The 13,588-nt window shown below is 37.1% G+C and overlaps 3 protein-coding genes across 3 annotated transcripts; 1 reads left to right on the top strand and 2 right to left on the bottom strand.

Moving 5' to 3' along the window:
• The first annotated feature begins 3,430 nt into the window (after positions 1-3,430).
• On the top strand, positions 3,431-6,006 carry LOC118032012 (G-type lectin S-receptor-like serine/threonine-protein kinase LECRK3). The gene has a single exon (XM_035036573.2). It carries the CDS (start codon positions 3,569-3,571, stop codon positions 5,891-5,893), a length of 2,325 nt encoding a protein of 774 aa, XP_034892464.1. The 5' UTR covers positions 3,431-3,568; the 3' UTR covers positions 5,894-6,006.
• Positions 6,007-6,801: 795 nt separating this feature from the next.
• LOC118032021 (uncharacterized) lies at positions 6,802-9,129 on the bottom strand. Its single transcript, XM_035036580.2, has 3 exons — positions 8,880-9,129; positions 8,692-8,780; positions 6,802-7,205 (listed from the first exon to the last, which is right to left on the bottom strand). The coding sequence occupies exons 1-3, from the start codon at positions 9,052-9,054 to the stop codon at positions 7,074-7,076; spliced, it is 396 nt and encodes a 131-aa protein (XP_034892471.1). The 5' UTR covers positions 9,055-9,129; the 3' UTR covers positions 6,802-7,073.
• A 1,349-nt stretch (positions 9,130-10,478) lies between these two features.
• On the bottom strand, positions 10,479-13,588 carry LOC118032573 (flowering locus K homology domain-like). The gene is made up of 4 exons (XM_035037302.2): positions 13,510-13,588; positions 13,146-13,425; positions 12,241-12,435; positions 10,479-10,965 (listed from the first exon to the last, which is right to left on the bottom strand). Exons 2-4 carry the CDS (start codon positions 13,305-13,307, stop codon positions 10,792-10,794), a joined length of 531 nt encoding a protein of 176 aa, XP_034893193.1. The 5' UTR covers positions 13,308-13,425; positions 13,510-13,588; the 3' UTR covers positions 10,479-10,791.

Raw genomic sequence — 13,588 nt, 5'->3', positions numbered from 1 at the left:
TGTATTCCTTTTCTTTATAAAATTGCTATTTGTTTCCGCAGCATTTAGGAGCTTCCTGTTGATTTTTCTTCTAGTGTTAATGCCTGTAAAGTTGTTTCCCGTCGTATCTTAGATATTTTCTTTTAAAAAAGAAAACGTTAGCATGAAAGCTTCACGTGTTCTTAGTATAAACAACGTTTGTTGGTCTGATGTAATCTCAAGAGTGATCTTTGCTTGTTTTTGCCCCTTCTTCTCCTATTCCACAACGCAGTTTCTTGCCTAAAAAGCAATTGTTCATACCTACACACAAGTACAGTTCCAAGGCATAAACGACAGGAATACCACTCGGTAATTGATCGTGTATCGATGACGTATGGATTCGTCAATATAGAAATTATGTCAGTGATTGTATCAACGATGCAAAAAAAATAAACAACTTTACCTAATTTTTAGATGAAAATAAACTAATGAACTGATATAAACATAATTTGTTATGTTTGTTGACTGTTTTTTTAATACATGTTTATTTATATTAAACAAGTTGATATTGAATAATATTAAGTTAAAAAAAACATATTATATATCATTAATTTAATCATAAAATCAATTAAAAAATATCTTAATACATTAAAAAAAACTCCTAACCACCTCAAGTTGAGCTACATTAAAAAATATCTTATAAGTCGAGGAAGTATGCTATTATATACTCTTATTGCTTTTTACTTTGTTCATACTTACCTCAAGTTTAGCATTCAGATCAATCTTTGCAATAATAATTTGTTTTTGAATCAACTCCTGAATGACCAGTAATAGTTGTTTTGTGTTGGATTGTGAAGTGTACACGGTCGCCCTTATATATTAACTTGTATAACTGTCACGACCCGAATCCCGGATCCGTGACCGGCACATAGGCAAGGTTCCCCTCCAAGGTTCCGTACCTATGCGAACCCAAACTTACATACAAATTTATCCTTCAAAACTCAATCAGGGCTTTATTGTATATTCCTATCTAATTAATTCAAAACATTACAATAACACACATAATAAAATTTACAGCCTAACTGATTCAAAGCTGAACCCTAAAAACTAGAAATTTAGGAGTCCTAATTTACGGTTTTCACTTTACATTTAAATGCATCAATTTCGCGTTCAATCGATTTGTTATGTATGGGATTCTCAAGAGTTTGTTTAATTCTATATTTATGTCAAGTAAATCAATCCTTTAAATTAGTCAGTTTCAGTCATGTATTTAGAGAAGCAAATCAGATTGCAAAACATTTAGCAGCTAGCGAGAGACTAGATGTGCACCTGCGCGCTGCGCCAAAGGGATGAAACTTTCTTTTTTTAAAAAAAAATATGTTAAAAAAAGAGAGTAAAATTCTTTTTAAGGAAAAGCTATCCTATAAAAAGGATTAAATAAAATTTAATTAACTCATTAAACTCGTAAATTAACTTGAGATAACTCAATTAAAATAAAAATTACAAAATTACAAATTTTTTTTTTAAAAAAGACAGATATCAAATGATGAATTAAAAAAAATAAAGTAAATCTTTATGAAAATATAAAAAAACCTTTAATTTTTTTTGTTATCAAAAAAGGGTAATTAAATCATTCTTGTATACTGTAGAAATATAAAAAAAAAATTGAATTGTTCCTAATCAATTTAATAATAATATCTTATAAAAAGATGGTATTACCCCAAGAGTAATCCTTATGAATGTCTTTTTTTAAGAAGAACAAAGTCATCCATGTGTTCTTTCAATCCATAGTATACGGAGTCTTGTGCTACAATAAACATGACTTTCAACAACATTTTCAATTTCAATTCATAATAGTTTTTCTAAGTTCTTTATTTAAAAAATTATTTTTTTATCTTAATTTCATATCGTATTAGTGGTAAGTTGACTCAATTTTTATATATATATATATATATATATATTTAATTTCAGTCTTTAATATTAGATTTTGAATCTTGAGCTTTTTATTTTTTTTCTATTTTTTTATGTGATGGTATCTGATTTTATATTTCAGGTTATATATTAGTCAAATTAATTTAGTTGACTCATGTTATAACCGCATAAAATTTTTGTTTTGGTAATTTAGAAAAAACTTAAGGGCAAAAAAAATGTAGAATGCATCTGTTAGAGATCTCCCATGAAGATTTACATATTTACTTTTTAACAGAACATTTTTAACAAATAAATTATAAAGCCCCTCAAAGAGCACCCATGGCTTTGAAGCTAGTCAGAGAAGACATTTTTGCTGAGAAGAGTCTGCCAGCAAATGCTCGGTTGTACATTGACTCAGTCCCTGTTGTGACCACCTTAATTATACTCTGAATATAGTCATACAGCGGAACCCTCAATCGAACTCACCTTGTTATTACAAGATAAAGAAAGACCGGTTACAGCCAAGGACAAGAGATACATTACTTTACTCATACGTCCACTTGCTGTTCCTGCAAAATACGTGTGGAAAAAACCATAGAATCAACGGTCCATTGGCCTCCAATTTTCAGTTTTAAGATTATTCATTTAGCTAGCCGAGAGTAAATCCATCTTCTATGAAGTTTCACGCAGGCCATTCATATCCAAACTAGTGTATTTACGAAAAAATCTCTTAAATTCGAGACTAAAATGAAATCGTGAGGAAGCAAATAAGAGTTTTATTTCAAACAAAACTTGAAAGTTCCCATATATAGTATAATTTCAGGAAAAATGTGCCTCGGAAGGAATGTTCTTGCAGGAAGCTAAACATGAGAACAGAGGAAGATCCAAGTTGAACTGGAGAAAGAAAAGTACAACCTTGTTGAGATTACCCGAATTCAAAATCCCTACTTTTCACATATAAATTATAACATGATCTTTTTTTATTATTGTTAACGTTGGTGTCGGGTTAACTTGTGCTCATCTCAACTAATCCCACATACCCTTAATTTAATGACCATGTAAGCTTTTAATGATTCTGAAAAAACTCAAACTCATAATTATTGAAAAACAAACTCAAGACCTGGCTAATTAAGTTGTCCATGAGAGTTAATTATAACATGATCTTTTGTTAGAAAGTGACGTTGCTATCTAGCCTTTTGCATCGAAGGACATGAATATAATCCAGTTGTTCTGCCTTGCCCTAGTATTATGGCGGGGAATTAGCATTAGCACCACAATTGGCATCTCTCAAGTAGTTGAAGCTGTCTGCAGGAAGCTAAAGATTGTGTTATCACAAGCATATTGATGGTACTTGACAAATAAAAAAGAATCTGCTGCAGAAAATTAGAACCAAGAACAGTCCAGGGGAAATTAGCAAATGGCTGTTCAAATGGGGGATACCAAGATCGAAAAGGGGGACCAGCGCCAAGTAATTGCCAAGTTTTTTCGGTGAGTTGACTGCATTGACTTTGAAAGCATAAAAGTAAGAGTAAACATTTCCACCAATTGGTAGGGAAACGCGGTGGATTTTATGGCTAGACTTGTATGTTTTGAGTGCCTGGCCTGACTGCTGGAAACCACAGAAAGAGACTGGAGTGCTGGAACAATAGACATTCTTAAATTGACACTCCCATACCACAAAAGAGCTAAATCCCTATCCATGGCTTCTATCATCTTTTTTCTTCTTCTCGCCTTATCTTTTACAGCTTCTGCTCAAAGACAGACCAATATAACCCTCGGATCTTCTCTAACACCTATCACAAACTCCTCATGGTTGTCACCTTCCGGTCTTTATGCTTTCGGATTTTTCCGACAACGCGACGGCTATTCTATAGGGGTTTTTCTATCCGGGATTTCACTAAAGACTGTTGTGTGGGCTGCTAGAAGGGATGATGCCCCAGTCCCAAGTAATGCGACCTTGCTCTTCACCAGTGATGGCAGGGTTGTCTTGACATCAGCACAAGGGAGTCGGACTTCGATAGTTTCTGCTTCCCAGCCAGCTTCTTTAGCTTCTATGTCTGATTCAGGCAACTTTGTGCTATATAATTCTGATCGCGAGATTATATGGCAGAGTTTTGACCACCCAACAGATACCCTTTTGCCAACTCAACAGCTCAGAGCAGGGGCAGAGCTGGTTTCTCCTGTCTCAGAAACTGAACTCTCAACCGGTATTTACCGGCTCAAGATGCAAACTGATGGCAACCTTGTGCAGTATCCTGTTAATACTCCAGATACAGCTACATATGCTTATTTTGCATCTGGTACTAATGGAGATGATGTGACTCTAAATCTTGATCCGGATGGCCGTCTCTACCTGCTCAATTCCACAGGTTTCAACATAAAAAACATTGCAGATGGAGGATATCCCACGAAAGAAACAATTAATATTATGAAACTTGATGCTGATGGGATTTTCAGATTATATTCACAAAATCTAACACTGAATGGAAACTGGTCAGCTGTGTGGAATTCCACAAGAGATAAGTGCCAACCCAAGGGATCATGCGGTCTTAATGGATATTGTGTTGTGAAGGATCAGGAAGCTGAATGTATTTGTCTTCCTGGATTTAAGTTTGTTACCCAGGGAAATTGGACTTCTGGCTGTGAGAGGGATTTCGATGCTGAAAGTTGCAAGGACAAGAATGGAAGTAGCGCATACACCATGGAAGAGCTGTCTAATATTGCCTGGGAAGATGTTTCATACTCCGTTTTGTCATCAACAACGAAAGACAATTGTAAGCAAGCCTGTTTGGAAGACTGTAACTGTGAAGCAGCATTATTCACTGATGGGCAGTACTGCAGAAAGCAAAAGTTTCCTTTGATATTTGGGAGGAGAAACTTAGAAAGTTCGAACTTGGCTTTCGTCAAGGTGGGTAGACCCATATCCACCATGGACAGAAAAGAGCCTATAACCGAGAAGAAGAACCTTGGCACTGGCAGGACAGTCCTAATAATAAGTGGTTCATTTGTTGCTTTTGGGCTTGCTATGGTGGCGATTTTCGGAATCATCGTTTACAGATATCATGTATTGTCATATAAAAGGGTGCCCAATAATGATGGTACTGCATTGAATGAGGTATTTGTTCCTCGAGCTTTCACTTATGCAGAGCTAGAAAATGTTACTGGTGGTTTCAAGGAAGAAATTGGCAGGGGATCATTTGGGACAGTTTATAAAGGGATACTATCAAGTACTCGGAAGGTTGTTGCTGTCAAGAGACTGGAGAAAGTTCTAGCTGAAGGGGAAAGAGAATTTCAGAATGAGATGAAAGTCATTGGGAAAACACATCACAGAAACCTAGTCAGTCTGCTCGGCTATTGCCACGATGAACATCACAGGCTCCTGGTATACGAGTACATGAGCAATGGCTCCCTTGCTGCCATACTCTTCTCACTTGAAAAACGACCTTGCTTCCCTGAAAGGTTGGAAATTGCTCGCAACATTGCAAGGGGTATTGTTTATCTACATGAAGAGTGCGACACTCAGATCATCCACTGTGATATAAAACCTCAGAATATACTAATAGATGAAAGCAGGTGCCCCAAAGTTTCTGACTTTGGATTGGCAAAGTTGCTGAAGTCAGACCAAACTAAAACCTTCACGGGAATCAGAGGGACGAGGGGATATGTAGCACCAGAATGGCACCGGAATATGCCGGTGACAGTTAAAGCAGATGTTTATAGCTTTGGAGTTATGTTGTTGGAGATCACATGTTGTCGAAAGAATGTGGATTGGAGTCTTCCAGAGGATGAAGTTGTTCTCGAACAGTGGGTTTACCAATGTTTTCTGGACGGTGATATGGACAAACTTGTGGGTGATGAAATCGTCGAAAAGAAACAGTTAGATAGGATGGTTAAAGTGGGACTTTGGTGCACTCTTGATGAGCCATCCCTCCGCCCTTCAATGAAAAAGGTCCTCCTCATGTTGGAGGGGACAGTCGAAATCCCAGTCCCTCCAAGTCCTACTTCTTTTTTTACTGCTATATGAGCTGCGTTTTGTGGTTCGGAATAAGAGATTCATCTGCAGAGTGTGGTATTTTATTTTTCAGGTCATGTATTCCTTTTCTTTATAAAATTGCTATTTCGTACTGAGTTCCTTTATGTTTACGCAGCATTTGGGAGCTTCCTGATGATTTTTCTTCTAATGTTAATGCCTGTAAAGTTGTTTCCCACCTTATCTCATGTGTCGAGATTATGGCTGGAAAACTGAAACCTATATTTTGGCCAGGTTTCTAGATGGGTAATGCTATTCTCAAGTCTCAACAAATACTAGCAATATGTTCTTCAGAGTTGCAACAACTTGTATTGAGGATACTCCACTTCTGATAGATGATTCTTAATCAATAAGATTACTCCACTAAATATGTTTTTGTTAAAAAGAAAAATTTCTTCCTTTGTTTCACTATCTCCATCAGATCTTCCTACACAGCGGAACTTAGCCTCCCCCTCTCCCTCCCATAATCCAGAGGAATAGAACAACCAACAGATCAGTTGGTGCATGAAAAAATGCTTAAACAGTGTGAAAAAGATAAATGTTTTCCTGGCCAAGTATGAGCCGAGACTTCTCTTGCTCCTGCAATAAACAAATTCTAGCCTTTTGTTCATGACACAATATCTGCACTCCATTCCTTTTATCACTAGAGAGTAATTTCATTTATAGGCGAATTACACAAAAATCAGGTAATAACAACAGCGGACCATAAACCTTAAATCTAGCATTATTAATGGCAAAACAGCCAGAAGAATCAAAAGCTGGAGGGCAAAATAAGATAGTTTTCACAGCATGTCGCTAGGTATTAGCAAGCCTGTCGTGCAAAAGTATAGCTATAATGATCTCTTAGTGAAATTCATAAGAAAAAAGGGGGAAGAAATCATAAAGAAAAATGAGAACTAGAAGAACCATGGTGAAGATGAATAAATTAGCATCTAACTTGAATTTTCATGAAACATCAGTCATTATATTCACAAGTAACACTACAGCTTCTGTACTTACAAAGATTATTGCTTCAGTGTGAGATAGAAGAAACAAAACTACAGACCAAAGTATTTTAAACATCAGCGTGGACTAGGAATGTTGTCCTATCCAAATACCTTGTGTTCAGTATAAGATCATGTAAATCATATCTCTTGTTAACGAAAGCACACTGAACCTCTCTTCTTTTTTTTAATCAGCAGCATTTGGACACTTTCTCCAAAGCATCAAAAACATTTTGTAGAGTTACCTCCTCCACAATCACCACCTTGTCTCTCGATTTAGAACCAGAGCCTATGGATACCTGCCTCCGCTTCACCCCCAACACCTGTTGGTTGAGAGAACCAAACTTGTGAACCTTTTTTGTACTAAAACAGAGGAGGTTCTCTATATAAATGCAAGATATCACGACAAGAAATTGTTAATCTTCATAAATAACTCTCTTCAGTTATTCAACCATGTTTACAGTTGTGATTGAACAGTAAACACCTCATTATTATTTTTTCAGAAGATTAAATGCTCTAAATCACACTTATCCTATGGAAGAGAGAAGCTTTTCATCTACTATTGGGCTAAGCCAGGGATCCCAGTTGATTATATCACTCATGAAATCGCATCCTCTCTCTTAATGCATTTAGTCTTTCATCCTCTTTCAATTTCAAACTCTTCCTAGCAATTCATGGTTTCAAAAGGGCAGTAAAAAAATTATTATTACCATATGCGTTCAAAATTAACTCAATCCTCAACTTGCATCAAATACTTACACCAACTTGATGAAATAGGAAAATGCCAGATACACTATCATAATAAAAACTCCCAATAGAAGTTAACAAAGTGCCAGCATAACCCTCTTTCAAAATCCCAAAAAAAGCATCAATATTTGACTGCTTCCAAATACTCTACATTAAGCACATTGATGCTGTTTTCCAACTCCTTGCGCATGTCTAGAATCCAGCAAATCCATCATCAAAATACTGACAGGCTAAATATAAGGACTATAGATTCACCATTCCTTTTGCATGCAAGCCCAAAGACAAAAATAAAACCCTCTCTAATTAATTCATGAACCGTAAGAATCTGTTCTACCGTTTCTTTCCAAAAAAATATAAAAAAGGCCTCTTTCATCCCACGCCCTCATGCTACAAGTCTCCTTTCCTCTAGAAAATTCAGCCAAAACTGTACCAACTCAAAATATTTCTCTCCATATGCGTAGTACCAAAACATCAAAAATTTTGACAGGCATTGATTAGCATCACACATGCCTGTAAAATTTGATGAACCGTAAGAATCCGTTCTACCGTTTCTCTCCAAAAAAATATAAAATAAAAAATAAAAAGGCCACTTTCATCCCCCGCCCTCATACTACAAGTCTCCTTTCCTCTAGAAAATTCAGCCAAAACTGTAACAACTCAAAATATTTCTCTCCATATGCGTAGTACCAAAACATCAAAAAATTTGACAGGTATTGATTAACATCACAGATGCCTGTAAAATTTGATGAACCGTAAGAATCCGTTCTACCGTTTCTCTACAAAAAAAAACAAAAAAGAGGCCACTTTCGTCCCCCGCCCTCATGCTACAAGTCTCCTTTCCTCTAGAAAATTCAGCCAAAATTGTACCAACTCAAAATATTTCTCTCCATATGCGTAGTACCGAAACATAAAAAAAAATTGACAGGCATTGATTAACATCACACATGCCTGTAAAATTCTCGAAAATTAAGCCAATAATCCTCTATCACAAAACATTAAAAACGAATAACCAACTTATAACGTAAGGAAAATTAAAAAAAAAATAAAAAATAAAAAACTTACAGAGCTAATGTAATCAAGAAGTGCAGCATTAGCTTCACCATCTTTAGCAGGTGCATCTATTTGCACTCCCACCGCTTCATCACTCAAATCTACATACAATATCAGGAAGGAAAAAAAACATTAAAGCTTTAATTTTTTAACCTAAACAAGAATCAAAACAGTCCTTTTGCATGTGTGTATCGACCCACCAGTGATGGAGGCGGATTTGGAACCGGGTTTGGCGTGGATGGTGATGGCGACGGAGGAAGGAGGGACTGCACGTATGCAAGATGGGAAATTGTTTTGGGGACTTGGGGCTGTGGGTTTTGACTGAGTTGACACGGCCGAGTTTGCCTTCGCTTTTCCTTTCTTGGCTGGAGCCATTTTTTTTTACTTTTTTCCTTTCTTGTTTTTTGCTCTAAGGTTTTGGTAAGCATGGGGGGTGTTCATAAAATTAAATATATTTTGGAACGCGGTTGAAATTATAATTTTATAAAATTTAAAAAAAGAAAATTTGCTAAAATTTAATATAATTTTTATATTTTTAGATTATTTTGATGTATTAATATTAAAAATAATTTTTAAAAAATAAAAAATATTATTAATATATATTTTTAACATAAAAAATTATTTGAAAAGTTAGTAGATGAAAAGGACTTTCACAACATGGGCAAAAATGGGAGTGGCAAGAAAAAGGCATGCAAAAGCCGTCCACGATGTGGCTATGATGGAAGAGGTGGAAACCTGCGTGGAATGCTTTCGAGCAACATCAGGATTCCTTACAGGCACAAAACTCTCTATCTCTTTCTCTATGGCAGTCATTCCCTTTACAGGCCCAAAAGCCAAAGGTCCATGAAGGCTGGAAGAAAAGGGTGCTTTACAAGAAAAATGCATCATAGAGTGGTGGAAACCTGCCTCGATTGCTTCCTCTCTGGAGGAATCCTCTATGTTTATCGTTATGGGATGAGCATGCGGGACCTTCAACTCGGCTCTCATGTCCTCTGCCATGCCTGCACCACTAAGGAATCGAAACCAGCAAGTGAAGTTGTTGAGACTGCAAGAGAAAAGCTGGAAGATGGTTTTGGCACGTACAACCTCATACCTATCAACTGTGAGGACTTCGCAACTTTCTGCAAGCTAACCGTCGTTAGACTTTGGCACTTAACCTGTTGTGAAGCCTACAGCAAAGGCGCCATCGATCTCTGATACAAACAATTGAGCCCTGATACTCCCTCTTTCTAATAGATTCATACTATTCCTCCCCGAGACAGTTAAGTCGGGTCCTAATACTGCCATCAAGTAGCTCGTGTTTCTGAGAATGAGGAGTTTTCTGAGAAACTCATTCGGGACATATATTCGAGGACGAACTACAACCTTCTTCTGTTATCAACATTTAACCGTAAAATACATGTTGGCGTTTGCGTTTTAACTGTTAGAAATAACCGTGATGGATGAAACTTCTATTCCAAAATGCCTAGCTTTGAACGACCAGAACCATTTTCTTTAGATTGATTGGTCCATCAGTTCAGACTGGAAACTCTTCCAACACAGATTCTATGCAAATTGCGTTTAATGACCCTTCGAACAAACAAGCAAAATGAACACTAGGAGAGAGTATACCCATCAACTTCTCGTAGACACATTAGCCTTCACAGGACCAAACAAAGCTCAAAACTAACCAGTTAGCCAGCCATACAAACAAAGATCAGGAACCAGATGTGATGAGATATGCAGGTAGAAAATTAACAAGCTGGTCATGCCTCGCCATTCACAAAAATCTCTCTACAAAGTACACACTCCACAACGGATGAACAAACACAGAACATTAAGATGAATTACTGGAAGCAAAAGTACCCTAATGGTGACAAATTTTCGTCCACAAACGAAGCCATCGTGGAAGAGTTGAGCATGGCTAAGGTTGCACAAAAAATTAAAACATTGTACGGGCAACCCCATGGTCAAGCCTAAGCAGACAATGGATCTAACATGTAATTTTGTCTAACCAATAATCTATAGATGCAAAGTACAACTACAGCAGCCTTAACAGATTATTTGTTGATTTTATCATCTAAGATCACAATCATTACAAGTCTCATCATGAGCAAACCGCCTAGGAGCTGCTTAGTACCCAAAGCTTGCACCATACATGGAGCTATAACCCCCTGTATGGCCTGTGTGTTCTGGATTGGATGGTGGAGAAGCATACACTGAACTGTGCGAATAAGGATTATACCCCTGGTCAGCAGGCCCACCTGTTTGAGGCTGTGCTGGTGCTCCAGCTTCAGCCATGAAATTCTGCAACAGAAGAGCCACATCAGAACTGGTGCGATCCAATGAAATGCATATGCACTATTATTCATGCAAATCAACAGTTGGGATCTCCAACTACCATATTTAGCCAAACTATTAAATCAAATGTTGGAAGTCCATCTCATTAAAAAAACAGAACAATTTCTTTACATAAATGAGAATACAAATAACATTAGCAATTTCCATCTAGTAAAAGATTACTCAAGCCAGTCATTACATCAAAAGAAGAATTCAATTACGATTGTGTTCATCCACATGAACTAGGCCAACCACACATACTCTATAAGAATCAACCATCATCCATCAAAACTTCAAATCTTCTTCCCCACACTATCTTCTTTTATTGATGTCATTCTACGCAAGAAATTTACCGGGCAGCTTCACACTATGAAGCCATAGTTATCAAACCTGGCCTAGCAAGTCAAACCGGTGACCTGTCGACCTGGGACTTGCCCGGGGTAGGTTTGCTTTTGAACCGCTTGGGGAGTTGACCTAGTCAAACCTGTTGAGTAGGTGGCCTTGCTGGTCAACACGCGACTCAGTCAAAACCCAGGTGACCAACGATTCTTTTTTTACTATTTAGTTTTTTTAAAAAAAATCTGAAACATCTTCCAATAAAAAAACAATAGAAACAGGTCAACTCGCCGACCTACAGGTTAAACCACCCAACCAACGACCCAAGTCTTGGGCTGGGTCATAGGCCAAACCAGATCTTATAACTATGTTTGAAACTACAAGCCGCAACAATTGCTAGCTAGCAAGCTACATAATCTTGTCCAGAACCTCCAATTCAAATCATGGAGACCTAACTAAAATTACACCTAGTGCACATGGATTTTTTTAAAAAAATGTTTAATAGGCTCTTTCTATTATACAAAATATGTCTGTATTTACTGACATAAACCTTCCTGCATCAGTTTCACTTTTCCCAATATTGCATGCATGCATGTATGTACAGACACACTCTACATAATAGATGTCATAAACCTCAACAAATATTTTATGACATTCCTAGAGACACCACAATATCCCAGCCTCCTATTGCAAGGTCCATTTGACAATATTTATCTCGAGTTAGTAAACCACTACACATGATAAATAGAAGCAAGCCTAGTCAAAATCCCATTCAACAATTCTTGCAAGCAAATTCCCATTCAGATAAAATCAGCAGTATAAAAAACATATAGTCCAAATACAATATATCCAGAAAAGAGAGGGGAAGATCAATTTTAGTTAAAGAGATAAAGCACAGAATATTGCCTGTATCAGCTGCTGAGCTGTTTGGACTTGAGACGCAGTTCCACTGATTTCAACTGTCATTGCCTCGGGAACACCTCTAGTTTCTTGTATAGTAACAGTTGCCCCACTAGCACGTCGAATGTAGCTTATACTTGCACCAGCTGTCCCAATAACAGCATCAGCATAAGATAATGGAATTTGCATTTGTTGTGTAATCTGCACAGGAACCCCGAAACCCATCAATCATTTTGAAACCTCAAAAAGTGCTGACCAGTGCCATTAAGAAATACAGGATGAGGTTATTTGGTTTGGAAAATAATAAATAGAACTGTTTAATTTGCAATGGCAGAAAAAGTTCGTTAACCAAGCTAAAGATTATATTCTCATTTCAAAGCCTAAGAAAAATTACAGACCCATCCCAACCAAAAAAAAAACACGATACTGAGAAGAAATGATTGTAGACATCTTTGTATGTGATTTGTTTTAGCAGGTCTCTAATTCCACTACATAATCTGGGCTGTAAAACTACTACATGAACTCTTTTATGGAAAACTATAGCATTACGCAAAGCTTCCCGTAAGCACTACACCACCCTTGCCAACCCCAAGAAATCTGTGTCAATAACCCATCATCAATCTCTATCACGTTCAATCAACACCATTTTCCAAAGTATGGACCCAGACAACAAAGGTCTATTCTAAAAAGCATGACAATTACTTTACACAATGATTGACGTTCCTTAACAAATGTGGGGGGAAAGAAAAGAAAAGAACATGTTTATATAGCACATAAAATCTAGTTTTTTTTCCTTTCTGCTTCACAAATCAGCATGTCATCCCACATCCTAACCATTCTCCAACAAGAAAATAGCATCTTAAATTTCCCTTGATGAGAGAGGGGGTGAAAACAAAAGAGAATAACATAACCTGTGTGATCATTGATGGTGCTGCTTGGGCATTTGATGACGCATGGCCCCCCATGGGAGTTTGTCTACCATATGCCGATATACCCTGATGAGGTTGTTTTTCCATTGGAGGTGGCATGTCAGATGGAGGATAGTAATTGTCGAGTTGCCGCGGAGGTTGCATATATTGGGGATTTTGGCCATAACCAGGTCCTCCAACAGGATTCAGAGGAAGGGATTTGAGGTCCACCCATGATTGATGTGGTGGCAATTTGTTCCATTGGAGGATTCGCCATTTGCATCTGATAAATAATATAAATCATTCCATAAGGCTATTCAAGCCATAATAGATAAAGTCATTCCAATCTTAATGAAGAGCAGCTTACCTGCATTTCAAACAATGGAATTATACTTCGGTCGACTAAAAACTTCCTGAGCTGAGATGCAATTAACTCCACTGCTTTG

Source organism: Populus alba, chromosome 5, assembly GCF_005239225.2.
Source record: "Populus alba chromosome 5, ASM523922v2, whole genome shotgun sequence".
NCBI classification, from domain to species: Eukaryota; Viridiplantae; Streptophyta; class Magnoliopsida; order Malpighiales; family Salicaceae; genus Populus; species Populus alba.
Note: the sequence above shows the minus strand (reverse complement) of the source record. Positions and strands in the feature narration are given on the sequence as shown.

Coding starts and splice junctions, on each gene's coding strand:
- LOC118032012 (XM_035036573.2), top strand. CDS start 3,569: ATGGCTTCTATCATCTTTTTTCTTCTTCTCGCCTTATCTTTTACAGCT.
- LOC118032021 (XM_035036580.2), bottom strand. CDS start 9,054: ATGGCTCCAGCCAAGAAAGGAAAAGCGAAGGCAAACTCGGCCGTGTCA. Junction 8,781..8,879: donor CAAATCCGCCTCCATCACTG/GTGGGTCGATAC, acceptor TATTGTATGTAG/ATTTGAGTGATGAAGCGGTG. Junction 7,206..8,691: donor TTCTTGATTACATTAGCTCT/GTAAGTTTTTTA, acceptor CTCAACCAACAG/GTGTTGGGGGTGAAGCGGAG.
- LOC118032573 (XM_035037302.2), bottom strand. CDS start 13,307: ATGCAACCTCCGCGGCAACTCGACAATTACTATCCTCCATCTGACATG. Junction 12,436..13,145: donor CACCATCAATGATCACACAG/GTTATGTTATTC, acceptor GTTCCTGTGCAG/ATTACACAACAAATGCAAAT. Junction 10,966..12,240: donor CAGCTCAGCAGCTGATACAG/GCAATATTCTGT, acceptor CTTCTGTTGCAG/AATTTCATGGCTGAAGCTGG.